Genomic DNA, 14,982 nt, shown 5'->3' on the forward strand with positions numbered 1-14,982 from the left:
CTCTTTACTTGCCCTGTACCACTTCTTGTTCAGATTTTTAAAAAGAAAATGAAGTGAAATACTATGTATTTAAAGAATTGATCTAATTAATTGTGTGGTTCACTTAGTCTTTAGAAATTGTTTAATACATACGGTGCTTCTAATAATTTCTATAAAGGTTATATTATTAGATCTTGGATAGTTATGCCTTATTGTAACACTCTCAAGAGTGGAACAATCAAATTCAACTCATGATGTTTAACTCACAACAATTTTCCTGAAGCATTCCATAATTGTTAGCATTGTCCATACTTTGTATACATTTATAAATTGCCAGGAAGCTAAATAAACTTGTAAAGTACATCTGCAGAATAAATATATTTAAGCATTTACATATTACAAACCTTCAAACAAGTCACTGTAGAGAATTATACATATGCTTTATAAGTAGGAATATGAGAGACAGTTGAATTAGTACATAAAGTTTTTATTTAAAGTTTTCCCTTTCCAAGCAAGCTTCATTTACACATTCTAATACTGTACAAAATTTACATCATCTGTGACTTATTTATTCACTTTTCACTTTCTAATAGTTTGTGTCTTTCTGAAATACAGAAAGCTTTGCTTATAGTTCTCATAATGCTTTTATTTATTTTGGTTAGAAATAAAAAATAAATGGAGAACAAGTCTAAGGAAAGCAAATATCCTTGTATAAACTGTGATGTTCAGACGAAATGGTGACAGTTGACAATAAAAGATTCTGAAGCAGACCTTGTTCTCTTCGTGCTGTCAGCTGAGATTTTCCCACAAAGTACTGTAACTTTTTTTCTTGCTATATATTCATGTTTTCAAGGAAAAAGAAATGAAAGTTGATTGCACTGGATATATATTTATCTATATATTTTTACAACGGATCCTTTGGATCTGAACATACAAATAAATACAAAAACAACAAAGATTGCACTTTACTGTAGAAACGGCGTTGGATTCCAGGACACCTGTCCATCTCGACATGCTTCGCAGTGAAAGCTTATCACGAGGCATTTTAAATCTGTGGCTTCCCCATGGTGTTGTTTTGAATGACACATTTGTTGAGCGATTCAACATCTCTGGGTGATTAAAAAAATATTTTTGGATTTTATTTATTCCTAACGGATGTTTATCCAGCTCTGAAGAGCTTGAAAATCAAATCCATGCCAGTTTTATTCTTTTGACTGACCACACTGAGATGATCTCATGCTCTTCTGACCTTCTGCTCCTAAATTTCTTAGGCTCCTAAAGACAACTTGAAATTGCTTGCTTAACTGAGCCCAGGCATCTCTGGTGATTACAAACACAAAGGATGAGTTGGGAAAATAGGATAAGTCATGTGCTTTTCTAGAGCCAAATCTAGAGCCATTTCTAGAGCCAAGGTGAGGAAGAGGGGGAAGTGTTTGTTAGGAGCTATCATTTGCTCCTGTGGCTCTTTTAAGGTGTATGTTTTAGGGGCATAGAGACAGCTGGGACTGTACTTAAATTATCCTTTCTTTTTGTCCTTAAATTCCTGAAAGCAATCTCCCAGTTTTCATTGAGTTAAGTTTGGGTCAGAGGCATTATCCAACACAATCTCTTCAATATTTTATGACTGTCTGTCAGTCCTACCATTTGAAACAAATAACAGGTGAGTTCACTACTTATTTATATACTGCAAAAAACAAAAAATGAGAAAGTCTCCATGAACTGAATAGTGACATAGTGTAGTTTGTTTTTACTCTTTCAGTAAAATTAAGGACACGGAAATTATAACTCTGCCTAGCCTAGAGTCTACAGGCCAGGAAGCAATTGCTACAAGAGTCAACATCTTTCTCTTCTCTGAACCCATAAGATGCTGTAAGGGGCAGAAGGTGTATGAAATAAAGTTATATAGAAATAAAAGCGTTTCTCTTTAATCGTACATGGTTCTCTCTAACTGTGTTGCCTATGGAGTCTGTGAAGTAGCCACAGGTTAGGAATATAGAATCAAGTGGCAATTTCTGTAATGCAGGGTAAGTATTTTAGTGGGTCCAATTTTGAATATTAATGAACACAATATCCCCAAAACTTCAACGTAGATCACATGCAGGTAGACAACAATGCACAATACTGATCTGAGGTCTCTCTGGGGGGGGGCGCTCTTCTGTATTTTATCTTTCTCCTTTTGAAAGTTAAGACCCACGTGGGGAGTTTTTGTAAAGCTGGGACAAGTTAAAACCAGTCTGAAATGGAAGAGTCTGTCACCACAGGAAGTTTGGTGTGATCCAAGTTACAGACACAGTATCTGTTTAAGAACAGGTCTTTTTTCTTTTGGAGTTACTTGGAAATCATCAGCAACCAACGGTTGGTTTTGGCAGTTGTACCATTTGAATACATTGTTCCTAGAATAATAGTGATGTCAGCTGTCATTGTTTCCTAGAATGAGATACTGTTCATTCCAGGGCTTGCTGGTGTTATTTATTGTACGGGACACAGGCAGGCAGGATAACTGTTGCACAGGCTGGGCCTGCCAGCGGCTCTGCTACATCTCCTTCCAGTTCTGTCCAGGTGCCTTTTTCTGGACAATAGCATATTGTAGATGACTTGTAGGCCCCCTGTAACGGCAAAGCAGAACGCATTTAGGAAAGAACATTCAGAGAAGTGCAATCACAACCTTATGTATAACATTTACAGTGAAAAGAAAATACCAGTTCTCTGCTCTTGCTTAAAAACTCCACATGAAAGCAGTGGATTTTAAACTGTTTTATTCCAAAGGAAAATTTGAGATTGACAAGATTTTAAAATCTGTTTTTGCATGTGTGTGAGACATAAAAGTCAGGTACTTAGAACAACCTAGATGACCAACAAATTCCTTAAAATAATTGACCGCAAAATAGAACTTATCCAGCTGGTTTAAGTTAAAAAAACAAAAAACGAAAAACAAAAAAAATCTCACCTTAAATATTCAAATAATTGAAGTAAATTAGATTTTATATTGTTGCCCCATTTTTCCATTTTATTTAGAATTAGAGCTGGGGTGCAAAACCAGTTTAAAATAAACTGGAAATGAAGGCTTGCCAACTTCTTCACACATTGATTAATATTTTTTCAAGAGGCCACATGAGAAATAAAAATGTCTTTAATCTTGTTTCTTTTGTGAACCTCTGGGGCTAGTGTTTGTAAAACACCTCCATTCCCAAACAAAAGCAGCTATGTTTTGTTTTTTTTAGATTTTTTTATTGGGGAATTGGGGGGATGGGAACAGTACTGGGGAATTAGGGGAAGGGGAACAGACAAGTTGCTGTCCTTTTGTTCTTCAGTCTAGTTGTGGAGGGCGTTGCTTCACTGGCCCAAGTTGGCACCATCATTGCGCTCTTCCCTGGCAAGGCAGATCAGTCGCTGGCTTCTGGACGGCCGCTCACTGCGGCTACTGGCCGCTCACGCTGGCTGCTGGTTATATACGGTAGCCCATGGCAATCCACTGCCACAGGGACTGCAGCCTACGCCGTCGCCAGCGACTCACGGCAGCACAGCTCCAGGTTGAGCTGTTGTTCAGCATTTTAGCTGTAGAGGGCAGTGTCACTGTCCCTCATATGTGGGATCCGAACCGGGGCCCTCTGGCATCCCAAGCGAGTTCTTAACCATTGCGCCACTCTGCCGGCCCAGCTATGTTTTTATCATAGGCAAAAAAACAAATAAACTCGCAACCAATCTAACAATCATTTTCTGAAAGTGTACTCCTGTAGTCTGGTTCCAAACATATATACTCTTGTAGCTAGCAATTTGCACCAGTGAAAAAGCACATGTACAAATATCTACTTATACATGCCGGGGGTGCCAAAAAAATGTATACACATTTTAAGAAAGGAAAAAACTGTATTAAAGTTATGCTAATGGTAATCACTTTGAGCACCTCTTGTAATTGCAGAAGTCAAATGTGACTTGTATTCATCTTTTGTTATCAATGTATATTGAGTATTACAATTTTAATATAGTTTTCCTTTCCTTTCCTTCCTCTCCTTTCTTAAAATGTGTATACATTTTTTTGGCACCCTTTATATATATTTGCCTCCACATAACTAAGAACTTTTTAAGCTCCTCCCAAACTTTATATAACAACCTTGTTTGATGCAAAAACAATAAAACTAATATTATTAAACCCCCAAATAAATCTTGTAAACCAACACATATAAGTGTAGTAAAATATAATAAGTCGTCATTTAAAAGGTGACTATGTAGACCACTAGACCCTATGTGTCTCCTGATGTAATGTAATTTTCACTACAGAGCTGCCTCCTCAACTGTTCTTGTCAAAAATAAATAGATAACAAAAGAAATTTAAAGAAAGAGAAAAGCTGAACTTAATTCAGCCCTTATCTCTAGATTCCAGTCTACAGGAGATATGGACACAGGGCTATTTTAAGTGATACCACAAGGAAGTCAGTAGCTAATTCCAGAGTGTTGGATATTCTACATGGTAACTGACCCTATTTTTTAAATGAGTCAAAGGCATGGAACAAGAAGTGGGGGGAGGGGTACTTTTCCCATTTGCAGGAGATGTAAAAGCGATAACTAATATAAGGGAAACTTATTGGATCCTGTTTTGAACATATCAATTTGAAAAATACTTTTTTTTTCAAGTGAATAAGAGAAATTTAAATACAGATATAAAGGAATTATTGTTAATTTTGTTGGTTCTGATGATAGCGTGTTTACCTAAATAAATGATTTTTTAAAAGATAAATATTGACACATTTAGGGTGAAATACTATGATGTCTAGAATTTGCTTCAAATTACTTTAGTAAAAAAATTTTTAAAGGAAGGATAAATGTAGCAAGTATGACAGATGTTGGTGGATGCGGAAGTTGGGTGATGTGTAAATGAGGGCCCACTGTAGTCTCAATTTTGGCGTATGTTTGGACATTTAAATGATACAGAGGGGGAAAAAATGAAACACAATTGCAAATTACAAATCCTAAATAAAATTTGTGGATATTGTCCAACTAATTTCTATTTTTCATGTCTTACTGGTCAGAAGCATTTCAGACTCTCCTATTCAATTTCAACAGAACATTTGTAAAGCCACCACAGCCTGAGTTTTAGTTGGAAAGCCAGAATCACAAAAGCATAGGGATGGAAGAGAACCAGAGACCTACTGCATGTAATGATACAGTTGATCAGAGAGCAAGCCAGTTCTACAGCCACCATACTGATTCTATTTCATTACTTAAAGTAATTTACTGTTTGCATGTAAGTGTGATACACTTAAAAGGTACATGTGTAGGTGATAATACATTTTGAGGGAAACGAAAGGCACACACAGAAAGGAGGAGGAGGAGTACAACATGGGCACGTACCATACTCCAGCTGTAGCCTCCCACAAGGTAAATGCTGTCATCAAGCACTGCACAGCCAGGACCACTTCGACCCTCCAAAATGGGAGTTTGGAGAATATTCCACTGGTCGCCTTTTGGGTCATAGCATTCCACGAGCATTACATCAAGGTGGGAGAAACCTGAGTGACATATCAAAATGGAATCACAAAAGAATCAACTCTCAGGGTCCCAATTTAAGGCTAGGGCTTCTTTTAAAAAAAGGTCTAGAGCCAAGAAGTAGATCATTGTGTATTTGAAGGTGTATACATTTTCCGGTGAAATTAGGAGCTATGTCAGGAAGATCTAAAACAAACAAACAAAAAATCCAACTCTTCAAAGCAAGAATATCTGACTAGATCTCGTTGGCAAAGATATTGTTGGTTGATTACACAGGGGTAGACCTTATTAAAAATGGTTTATTAAAGCCTTTTTTAAAAGGTTAAAAATAATTATAGTTAAAGCAAGCATTGTATAGAGTGCTTACAATAAGCTAATTGTTTTCTACTAAACGCTTTATACAAATGAACTCATTTAATCCCCTCAATCATCCTATGGGATAGTTATACCATTTTATTCATTTTATAGATGAGGAAAGTGAGGAACAGCGATAGTCAATGACTTGAGTAAGTCACATGGCCAGTAAGTAGATAGGCTGAGATTTGAATCCAAGTGAACGGGCAAATAGAAAAAATTTTGGAATCACAGATGGTTCTTAAAAGAGTTAATTCTAAATTTAGATATGAAATCCTAAGTGTTTTCTTTAAGAAAAATCATGTATTAGCTTTGTGCAGCTATGACATTACTACAGAAAACAATTTTCTGAAAAAAATCCATTACTATAGCTTTGATGATAAGTAATAATTTATTTTACTAAATTCATTGTTACAACAAATTGTTTGTGCTTTTTAAGTTATTAATGCTTTCATTTTTTTATTGTCTGTAGACATCATTATTCATTTCCTTAATATGTGTGGTAACTTAAAAATAATCCTATTAGCAGAGGAGCCAAAATAAATGCTTGCCCAAGGGTACTGGTAATTTACATAGAGTAGATTTTATTTGGTCAACATGTTTTTTACTTGGTTAACTATGATTATCTAACGAGAAACCCCCTTAGCAAGAAACATGAGATGCAAATGTTATTATGATTTTTTTTTAAAAAGACCTTTCAAATGATTTCCTCCAATCGCATACAAGCGATCATTCATTACAGCCAAAGTGTGGATGGCGCGTTTTGTGTTCATATCTTGTTTCCGAGCCCAGACATCCATTACGGGGTCATAGCAATATAGCCATGGGACATATTCTCCATTGTGTACACCCCCTGTGAATTAAACATACACATACAAGTCAAGAACGTGCCTTGGAACGGAACTTTGTAACAGAAAGTGGAGGAATGACTTGCCTGAAATGTATATTTTCCCATTGTGCACTGCTCCTGCATGAGCTGCCAGAGGCTGAGGCAAAGAGGACACGTAACGCCATTCATTTGTTTCTAGGTTATAACACTCCACGCTGGACAAATAGCCGGTTTCATTTCTTCCACCGATAACGTATAAATGTTTGTCCAACCGACATGCATAGAAACTGGCTCTTCTACAATAAAAATGACAACCCACCATAAATCACAAAAGGAGCCCAGCCAATCAGGGGACGGAGGTACATTCTGTTTCAGAAAGGGTTGCAAACCTTTGGAAATTACCCATATAACTCCCTTCTAAACCCGGAATCTTATATAGTAATCATACGCATTGCGCATTCTGGATAGCATTTTTTAATATTAAAGTTAACAGTAGAGGAGCAATTCACCAAGTCTTTTTATCTCGCTTTTGATATGCTGTTAAAGTGTTCACTAATGTTTGGGATATATGGTACCCGGTAAAGATATCACAGCTCAGGAAGACAAAGTGAAAAATGAGGTAGATAATGTAACAATAATAAATTATCTTGACATTCACTTTCTTTATGGTCCTTCAAGGGTCATTGTTCCCAATTTATAAGAGAACTACATCATCAAAAATTTTCTTCAATTATCATTTTTTTCCTCCCCCCGCCACCCAGTACTACTGCAAATAGAGAAACTTTTGTGAACTGAATATAATATTGAAATTTTGTTCTTATATAACCAATTAAAGGAATTTCATCGTTGTGGCTTTCGGTGTTATTCTTACAAAACTATAGGATATATTTTAGTCTCTTTTCAAGAGAGGCTATTTATTAAATTATCCCACTATACTATCAAAGGCAAAAGACACAAGGTGTGTTGAAAGAATTGGAGACGCGGAGACCAATTCTGAGGTAGACCAAAATCTAGGTGTGGTTACTGAGGACCTGAATTAGAGTTCTGGAAGAAGACTTGGAAAGGGGTGGTGAAAAAATATTTTAAAGGAAGATATAAGACTTAGTAACTAATAAGCTATGAGAGCTGAAGGAGAATAAATGTTTGAAGAGGACTCAAATATTTGGAGTTAGGATGACTAGGTTGAAATCTTAAGAAACTCCTTGATCCTCTGCTTCTTTTTTCTCACTGATGCTACTAGAATTGTGTATTCATAAGGATACCAAATGGTCCAGTACTGAAAGAGTACAGCTGTTAAGTGACAAGCCACTCAGAGAATATAATTTATGTTTGATGAATTAAGGATCTTCCTAAAAACTGATGCCACGACTCTTGGTCAATATCAATAGCAAGATGAGGAGTCCTAGAAGTTTTTATCAGGTAAACCTATACAGTTTGGAAATTTTCCAACTTGTGTTTACAAAGTGCCCAAACCTCTGGGAAGCAGCATAGAGCATCTTGATTAACAGTTTGGTCTCTGGAATCAGATTGCTTGGCTCTGTGATTTATTGGGTGTGTGGCCTTTGACACATCACTTAACCCTCTCACCCTCAGGTTACCCATTGTAACATGAGGAGGAGGATGGTGTCTTCCTCACAGGGTTATCTGCAAATACACAGGTCAAGTGCTTATCGTAGTGTCTAGCATTTTGTTCATCCTCAGGAACCATCAGTTAATATTATCTGTATAGAAGTTTGTAAAAAAATAAAATAAAAAAATAAAATAAAGAAGTTTGTAAAGCTCAGTCATCAAGATGTTTGCGTATAAACTTTTCCTAATAATATTTAAGTGATGACTAAATTCTTTAACACATGTTTGGATGGTTTATTACTATCTGGGTATGGTATATGTTACAGATGGCAATATTGTATTTTATTTTATTATTTATAGCTTTATTGAGGCTCAATTGACAAATAAAATTGCAATATATTTAAAGTGCACAATGTGATGATTTAATGTATGCATATATTGTGAAAGGATTCCCACCATAAAGTTAATTAACACGTCCATCACCTGAAAGTTACCCCCCCCCACCGTTTTTTTTGTTGCTGTTGTTGCTTTTGTTTTTTTTTTTGTTTATTTGCTTGTTTTTTGTTAGAATGCTTAAGATCTACTCTCTTGGCAAATTTCAAGCATACAATATAATATTATTGACTACAGTCACAGTGCTGTGTATTATATCTTCAGAATTTCTTCGTCTTACAAATAAAATTTTGTACCCTGGAACAACCATTCCCTATTTTCCCTCACCCCTACCCCCTGGCAACCACTATTCTATTCTCTATGTCTTTAAGTTCAATATGTTTGTTGTTGTTGTTTTTTTTTTTAGATTCCACGTATATGCTATCATACAGTGTTTGTTTTTCTCCATCTGGCTTATGTCACTTAGTATAATAGCTTTCAGTATCATCCATGCTGTCACAAATGGCAGAATTTCTTTCAGTTCTATGGTTAAATTTCATTATACATATATATGTATAATAATATAATATTATATTATATATATATGTATATATATATATATATATACACACTATGTTTTCTTTATCCATTTATCTGTTAAGAGACACTTAGGTTGTTTTCACATCTTGTCTATTGTGAATAATGTTACACTGAACAAGGGAGTACAGATATGTCTCTGAGATACTGATTTTGATTCCTTTGGATATATACGCAGAAGTGCGGTTGCTGGATTATATGGGTCACTTATTTTTTATAGTCCTGAAATTGTTAGCATTATTGATAATTTTAGAGTAATGTTTTGGCTATGTTTGTTTTTTCTATATTTTCTTGATGCTTTTGAAAAAAATATGTGCTGTGGAAAATTCAGAAGGATGATGAAGAACAATGAGGCGAAAAGGAGGAAGGAAAAAAGTAGGAGGGAGAATAAAGAGCAAGAGAGACAGATTTCATAAAACAAGGGTTGCTAACCTGGGCCCATGTCTTCTGAGGGGGTCCGTGAAACTCTTTGAAAATTGTAATAAAATTGTTATAAAATACACACACACACACACACACACACATACTACACATATATATGTTTTGCACATGTGCGTTTTTTTTTTTAAGAATCTGGAGAAAGATTTAGAGGAAGATTTTAATCAGATTATCAAAGGGATGCAAACCTAAAAAAAAAAAATGGGATTTCCTGGTCTACAGGAGTAAAAACTCATTGAAATATAATATTAGGTTTAAAAACCATCGGAAAAGTAAGTGCATATATATAGACTGCTAGTTCCTTCCATTTCTCCAGCCAGGTTTCAATTACTCTCTTACTGAATGTGGTAGGTCAAGGTTATTTTAGTTGTACTTTTACCTTCTCAGTTAACATGTTTTATTGAAAAGATTGACACATGTCTAGAAAAACCCGTACATAGATATTTCTTTGCACAATTGACATAAGGGTAGGTCAGTATCCCTCTTCCATATTATTCTATGACAGGTCTTGGAGCCTCTGAATTAATTAGTCTACTAATTTCACTAACAGGGCATTTTAAAATAATTTGGACTATGCGAGTTATAGAGTGCTGAGTTCTTCTATGTATTATCTACTGGTCTAGAAGAGAAAACGCCCATTAGTATGAAAACCTTCTAGTTAAGTTTAAGTGGTGGAGAGAGAATAGGAGAAAGATCTCTCTTTCATAGTGTGAACGCCTTTTATCTTGTCTAAATTGCAGTTCTCTCACTTTTCCTGATCTGGCTCCTTCCTTCCTCACTGTGACACTGAGTCAGCCTTGCTCTTTTTAGCTGAGGCGTTCTTAATTTGATGCTCCATGTGTACTCCTAGCTTTATCCACACAGTGTCACTGTTAGGATCTAAATGGAAAAAAAAAATCAGTGGGTTTCACTTCCTGACGAAAAGTGCATTTTTATGTAGAAGATTCTAATAGTGAAGATTCTGAGTCTCTGACTTTATTCCCTTGCATGCCCAAAGTGAGAATTCAGGAAATGCATTATAGAAACCCTGGTTAATGGCCTGTCAGCAGCTGTGAACATTTGCTCCAGGCTAAAATTTTTCCATACCAGGTCTCTCGGGAATGCTCCCTGCCCTACATCTCCACAGGAAACAGCACACCTGGTGTAGGCTATTTAGGCTATTCTTGCAAAAGTAAGTTGACTACTGTTAAAGATCCCTTAATGGAATGATATACTATTTGTATTTTAAATTGTTCATCTCTTCTCCCTATAGCACCCACTTTACCCCACCATCAGAGGCAATATTCAGCATATTGACCAAAGTTTTAAAAAAGACTACCAATACCGTCTACAAACATGCATTGAATCTTAATATTGTCCAGTCTTTACCTCCTCTCTTAGCCTTAGGGTGGTCAGTGTATATCCCAAAGCATGAGATTGAATTACTATCTCAGCTTGAAATTTTGAACTCCATCATCAGCTTAAAAACAATAGATTTTTCAAATGGAATATTGTCTCGCATGATTCTTATAAGGCTTCTAGAAACATACTTATTAAATTTGGAAACATTTCTGATGTATTTGCCAGCTTTTCACTTACTCTGTCTCTGTGAAATATATGCTTTGTTGTTGTTCTCCAAACTGCCTTTTCTTTTTCTTTTTTTCCCCCTAGACTAGCTAGGGAGCAAAATCTCCATACTTAATACCTAAAATGTCTATTTTGATAAAAAAAATTAGTCACCAAGGCATTTCTATTGATTCGCATTTTCATTTTTGCCCTCTGCTTCTTACTGAAGAATCAAATCCTAAATCTGAGACCAAAACAACTCATCAGCATGACATTTACATTTATATTTTTGTCTACTCGTTTCCTTCAGTAAATTCATTGGTAGCAGGCATGCAGCTCGCGAGCTGACCCACGGCTGAGTAAGCCTGGAGGCCATGTGCCCGTTTCCCAGCAGAATGGGGGGGTATTCTGCACTTTTATTTCTACTCTTTTGGAAGGTCTGATTAGGTAAGATATCCTAGCAATCTGTCCATCCAACTCTGTAAGAATGGGTTACCCCAGATGTGGTTTATAGCGTGTTTCTGTTGTTCTCAATCACTTTGGTAACTTCTGAACACTTTGGTAGCAGTGAACGGAAGGGGAGAAAGGTGGGGAACTTTTGGTGAGTTTCATTCATCACTTATCCAATGCAAAATTAACTCAATTAAATGTATAAGAAATTTCTTTTCAGATCAGAAAAGTGTCTCACGTATTTTAGTTTTTTGTCTTCTATGTTTAATTACCAATTAGATCACGCTGATAACCAATTGTACTTACTATTTTAAATAGAAGCTCAGCAATGACAGAAAAATTTCTTTTTTTAAGTTATGGATTGCTGCCTGGGTCAACCAACCCATAGGAGATATGGAGCTAGAAGATTGACTGGGCATTTGTGAGATCTGCCTTTTCCCATTCTGCTCTGTTAGGAGCTCTTTATTTGGTCTATCGAGTTGATTGTTCTAAGTCTAAAAAAAAAAAACTTCTCTTACTAGGGACCTGACATGATATACCATAATGACTTAGAAAGAAACGTTAAACAGTCCATCCTGTCAACGGTGGCTGCCGGGCGCCGACAGACCATGGCAGGTCTTTTTATCAGGTCAATGAGCTGCTAAAAATTGTCTAAGTAGGACCCTGCCATGAAAGGCCATAGTGCCTCAGAGGAAGTCATTATAGAATATCAAGTAAACAATACACATTTAGAAAAAATTACTAATTAGGTTTTGCAGCAATACTTCTCATCCTTAGGGGCTCTACAGTGAGATAATTGACCGCAACATGAGTTATGCCTCCCAAACCCAAGGCATGAAGGTTAATTATCGTGGTGTACAGCCCCCAGCAAATGGGACTGTGGTGATGAAATGCTGACATTTCAAACATGTTATTGATGGTTCTTTTTAAAATACTTTTTAAGTCAAACTTTTTTGAACGGTTTTGATTAAAGGGTAAAGTGATGCAGCTACAATAACAGCAACCAGGAAATAACCCCAACAAGAGAGAAATAAGGGGAAAGACACCAGGAGTGTCTTATGTATTTGTGTCTACAAACAGGAAGGTTGGGAAGTTTGTCAGGATATTAACTGACTTAGAATAATTTCTTGAGGTACCTTTCAATTAGACACTCCTGAAAGTACCTGTGGTCCTTTTAATATATTGTGCCTCATCATTTTCAGTGAATAGGTTTTAGTCTTCTGAAAGAAAGTTTTAATATATTTATATGGAATAGAAAGTTAGTAAGTCACTTTATAACATAGATTCATACTGTCTTCCTGCAATAATATCCATGTTTGAATGAATGGCATGATTTGAAAATTTATTAACTTGAAATTTAGGATTAAGGATCTAATTTGATCCCAGTGCAATCTGATTGAATGTTTTTAAAAAAGGAAATGTTAAGGTGAAGATGGATCATGAAGGAAGTAAGAAAAATAATTATTTCTCAAACAGTTCGATTGAGAAAAGAAAATAGGTTGCAGATTATTGTTACTATTATATTGAAGAATTTGCTTGAGGATGTTGAGATATTATTTGAAAGGAACCAAGTATTCAAAATTTAGCATGTGAATTTGCATATGCATATTAAGACATGGCCTCATGCCTAAGTAACAGCCAGGAGAGCCAAATATGTATAAAGGTAGTTGTCATCTTGTCCTTTGGTGCTAGGAGAATTGGATGAGATAAACACTGCGCACATAAAAAATGAGAGGGCACCTTGCAAAACTGGTTTTTTAAAAAGAGCTAACAAATGACCTGTTCTTGAATGTATGATGGAAAGATATTTGAGGAGGCAAATGTAAAGGATTTGAGTCAGTGAGACTTGAAAACTTTAACATTGAAGTTTCTGCATCAAAATGCACATCACTGTGAGAATGGTTTTTATATTTCAGATATAAGATTTAAATATATCATAACCAAGGACAGTGGGATAGCCAGTGAGATTATAGCCCCGCTTGCCAAAAAAACCAATGCAATGTAATAAAAGAGGAAAAGTTGTATACATTTTTTCATCCTACATTAAGATAAAACATTGACTTATTTGATTATTTTTCTCCATTGAGTTAATAAGGCAATTAATCTACATTGGCCAGGCCAAGTTTTGTATTTTGCCTTATCTGTCTTTCATTGGCTCCATTCAGCATACCTTGTCATGGAAAATCATTCAGCATCCATGTAAAGCAGCCACAAATGTTTCAGATACAAGAAATAAACACTTACCTTTCTTGCATGGGTGGAAGTTGTATCCAGCTATTAAATCGGGGATCATATCGGCTGACAAAATTTGTACTGTGTTTTCCTGTAAAAATATATTTGAGACACTTAAAACTTAGATTCCTTTGTTGTTTTGCACATTTAATAGTATTTTATAAGTTGCCTCTGTCCTCAGGTTTAACGAACAGATGAATTAAGTAGAGGGACGATCTAACACGGTATGAGAAGTAATAAGTCAGTAGAAAAATAATGTGCCACCTCAAATGTTTTTCTTTTTCCTCTCTTCTCCTCTGCTTTTTTTAAAATGAGTCAGAATAAAAATAAATCAACCCTAATAATAAAAGCAAGTATGTTTATCAAACCAGTTTTATCCCAAAGTGAGGGTAAAAATTTCTGGGTTTTGGTGTTTCTATGTTTTAAAAACATGAAGTTACTGTCTATAAATAATCAGCTACAGAGACTAGAGACTACCCTGTGTGGTATTTCTAGTTAGAACTTTTTGTTTTTTCAGTGATCCAAGAACTCTAGTAGTGGTAGAGTCCATTCCCTGTCCATGGAAGTAATGGCAATCACTACCATAAGAGTTTGAATTAGGAAATCAGTTTTAGTCTATGTCATGTAAGTTGTGTGTGTGTGTGTGTGTGTGTGTGTGTGTGTGTGTGTGTGTGTGTGTAGGTGGAAGCACAGTTTCTGTGTCACAGAAACTTGTGCTGAATGGGTTACGCGAATTCTAAGAGCAGATTAATCACCTTATCTCCTCCATTGAGCCTAAGAAGCATACTAGTGACTCCAAGTTATTGAAATGAATCTTATTTTACATACAGGTTGACAACAAAGCAAAAAATGGAAGCAAAAGAGTATATTCTATTTTTTTGTGTAGCACCTGAGATAATAATCACCTGAAATACTGCAGGTTTTAATTCTAAAAGTCTGCTATTGTTTTTGTACATGTAACTAAACATTGAAATATCGGTACCAAACTTCACCACAGGAATAAACGAAAGTGTGTGCATGAGTGCGTGCACACACAATTAATAATTGAATAAATATATACTAAGCATCTACTATGTGTCTTATGTGTTCTAGGTTCTGGGAATATATTGGCAAACGAGAAAGCCAAAGTCCCT

The 14,982-nt window shown here is 35.7% G+C and overlaps 1 protein-coding gene across 1 annotated transcript in view; it reads right to left on the minus strand.

Moving 5' to 3' along the window:
* Positions 1–484: 484 nt before the first annotated feature.
* Positions 485–14,982, minus strand: part of KLHL14 (kelch like family member 14) — a 114,073-nt gene continuing 99,575 nt past the window's right edge. The window contains exons 6-10 of the mRNA XM_019652064.1: positions 13,862–13,940; positions 6,752–6,942; positions 6,512–6,670; positions 5,329–5,486; positions 485–2,585 (exon numbers count right to left, since the gene is read on the minus strand). Of these exons, the coding sequence (XP_019507609.1) occupies positions 2,445–2,585; positions 5,329–5,486; positions 6,512–6,670; positions 6,752–6,942; positions 13,862–13,940 (728 nt within the window). The 3' untranslated portion in view covers positions 485–2,444. The remainder of the gene's footprint in view (positions 2,586–5,328; positions 5,487–6,511; positions 6,671–6,751; positions 6,943–13,861; positions 13,941–14,982) is intronic.

The sequence above is a fragment of the Hipposideros armiger genome, unplaced genomic scaffold, assembly GCF_001890085.2.
Source record: "Hipposideros armiger isolate ML-2016 unplaced genomic scaffold, ASM189008v1 scaffold_173, whole genome shotgun sequence".
Taxonomy (NCBI): domain Eukaryota; kingdom Metazoa; phylum Chordata; class Mammalia; order Chiroptera; family Hipposideridae; genus Hipposideros; species Hipposideros armiger.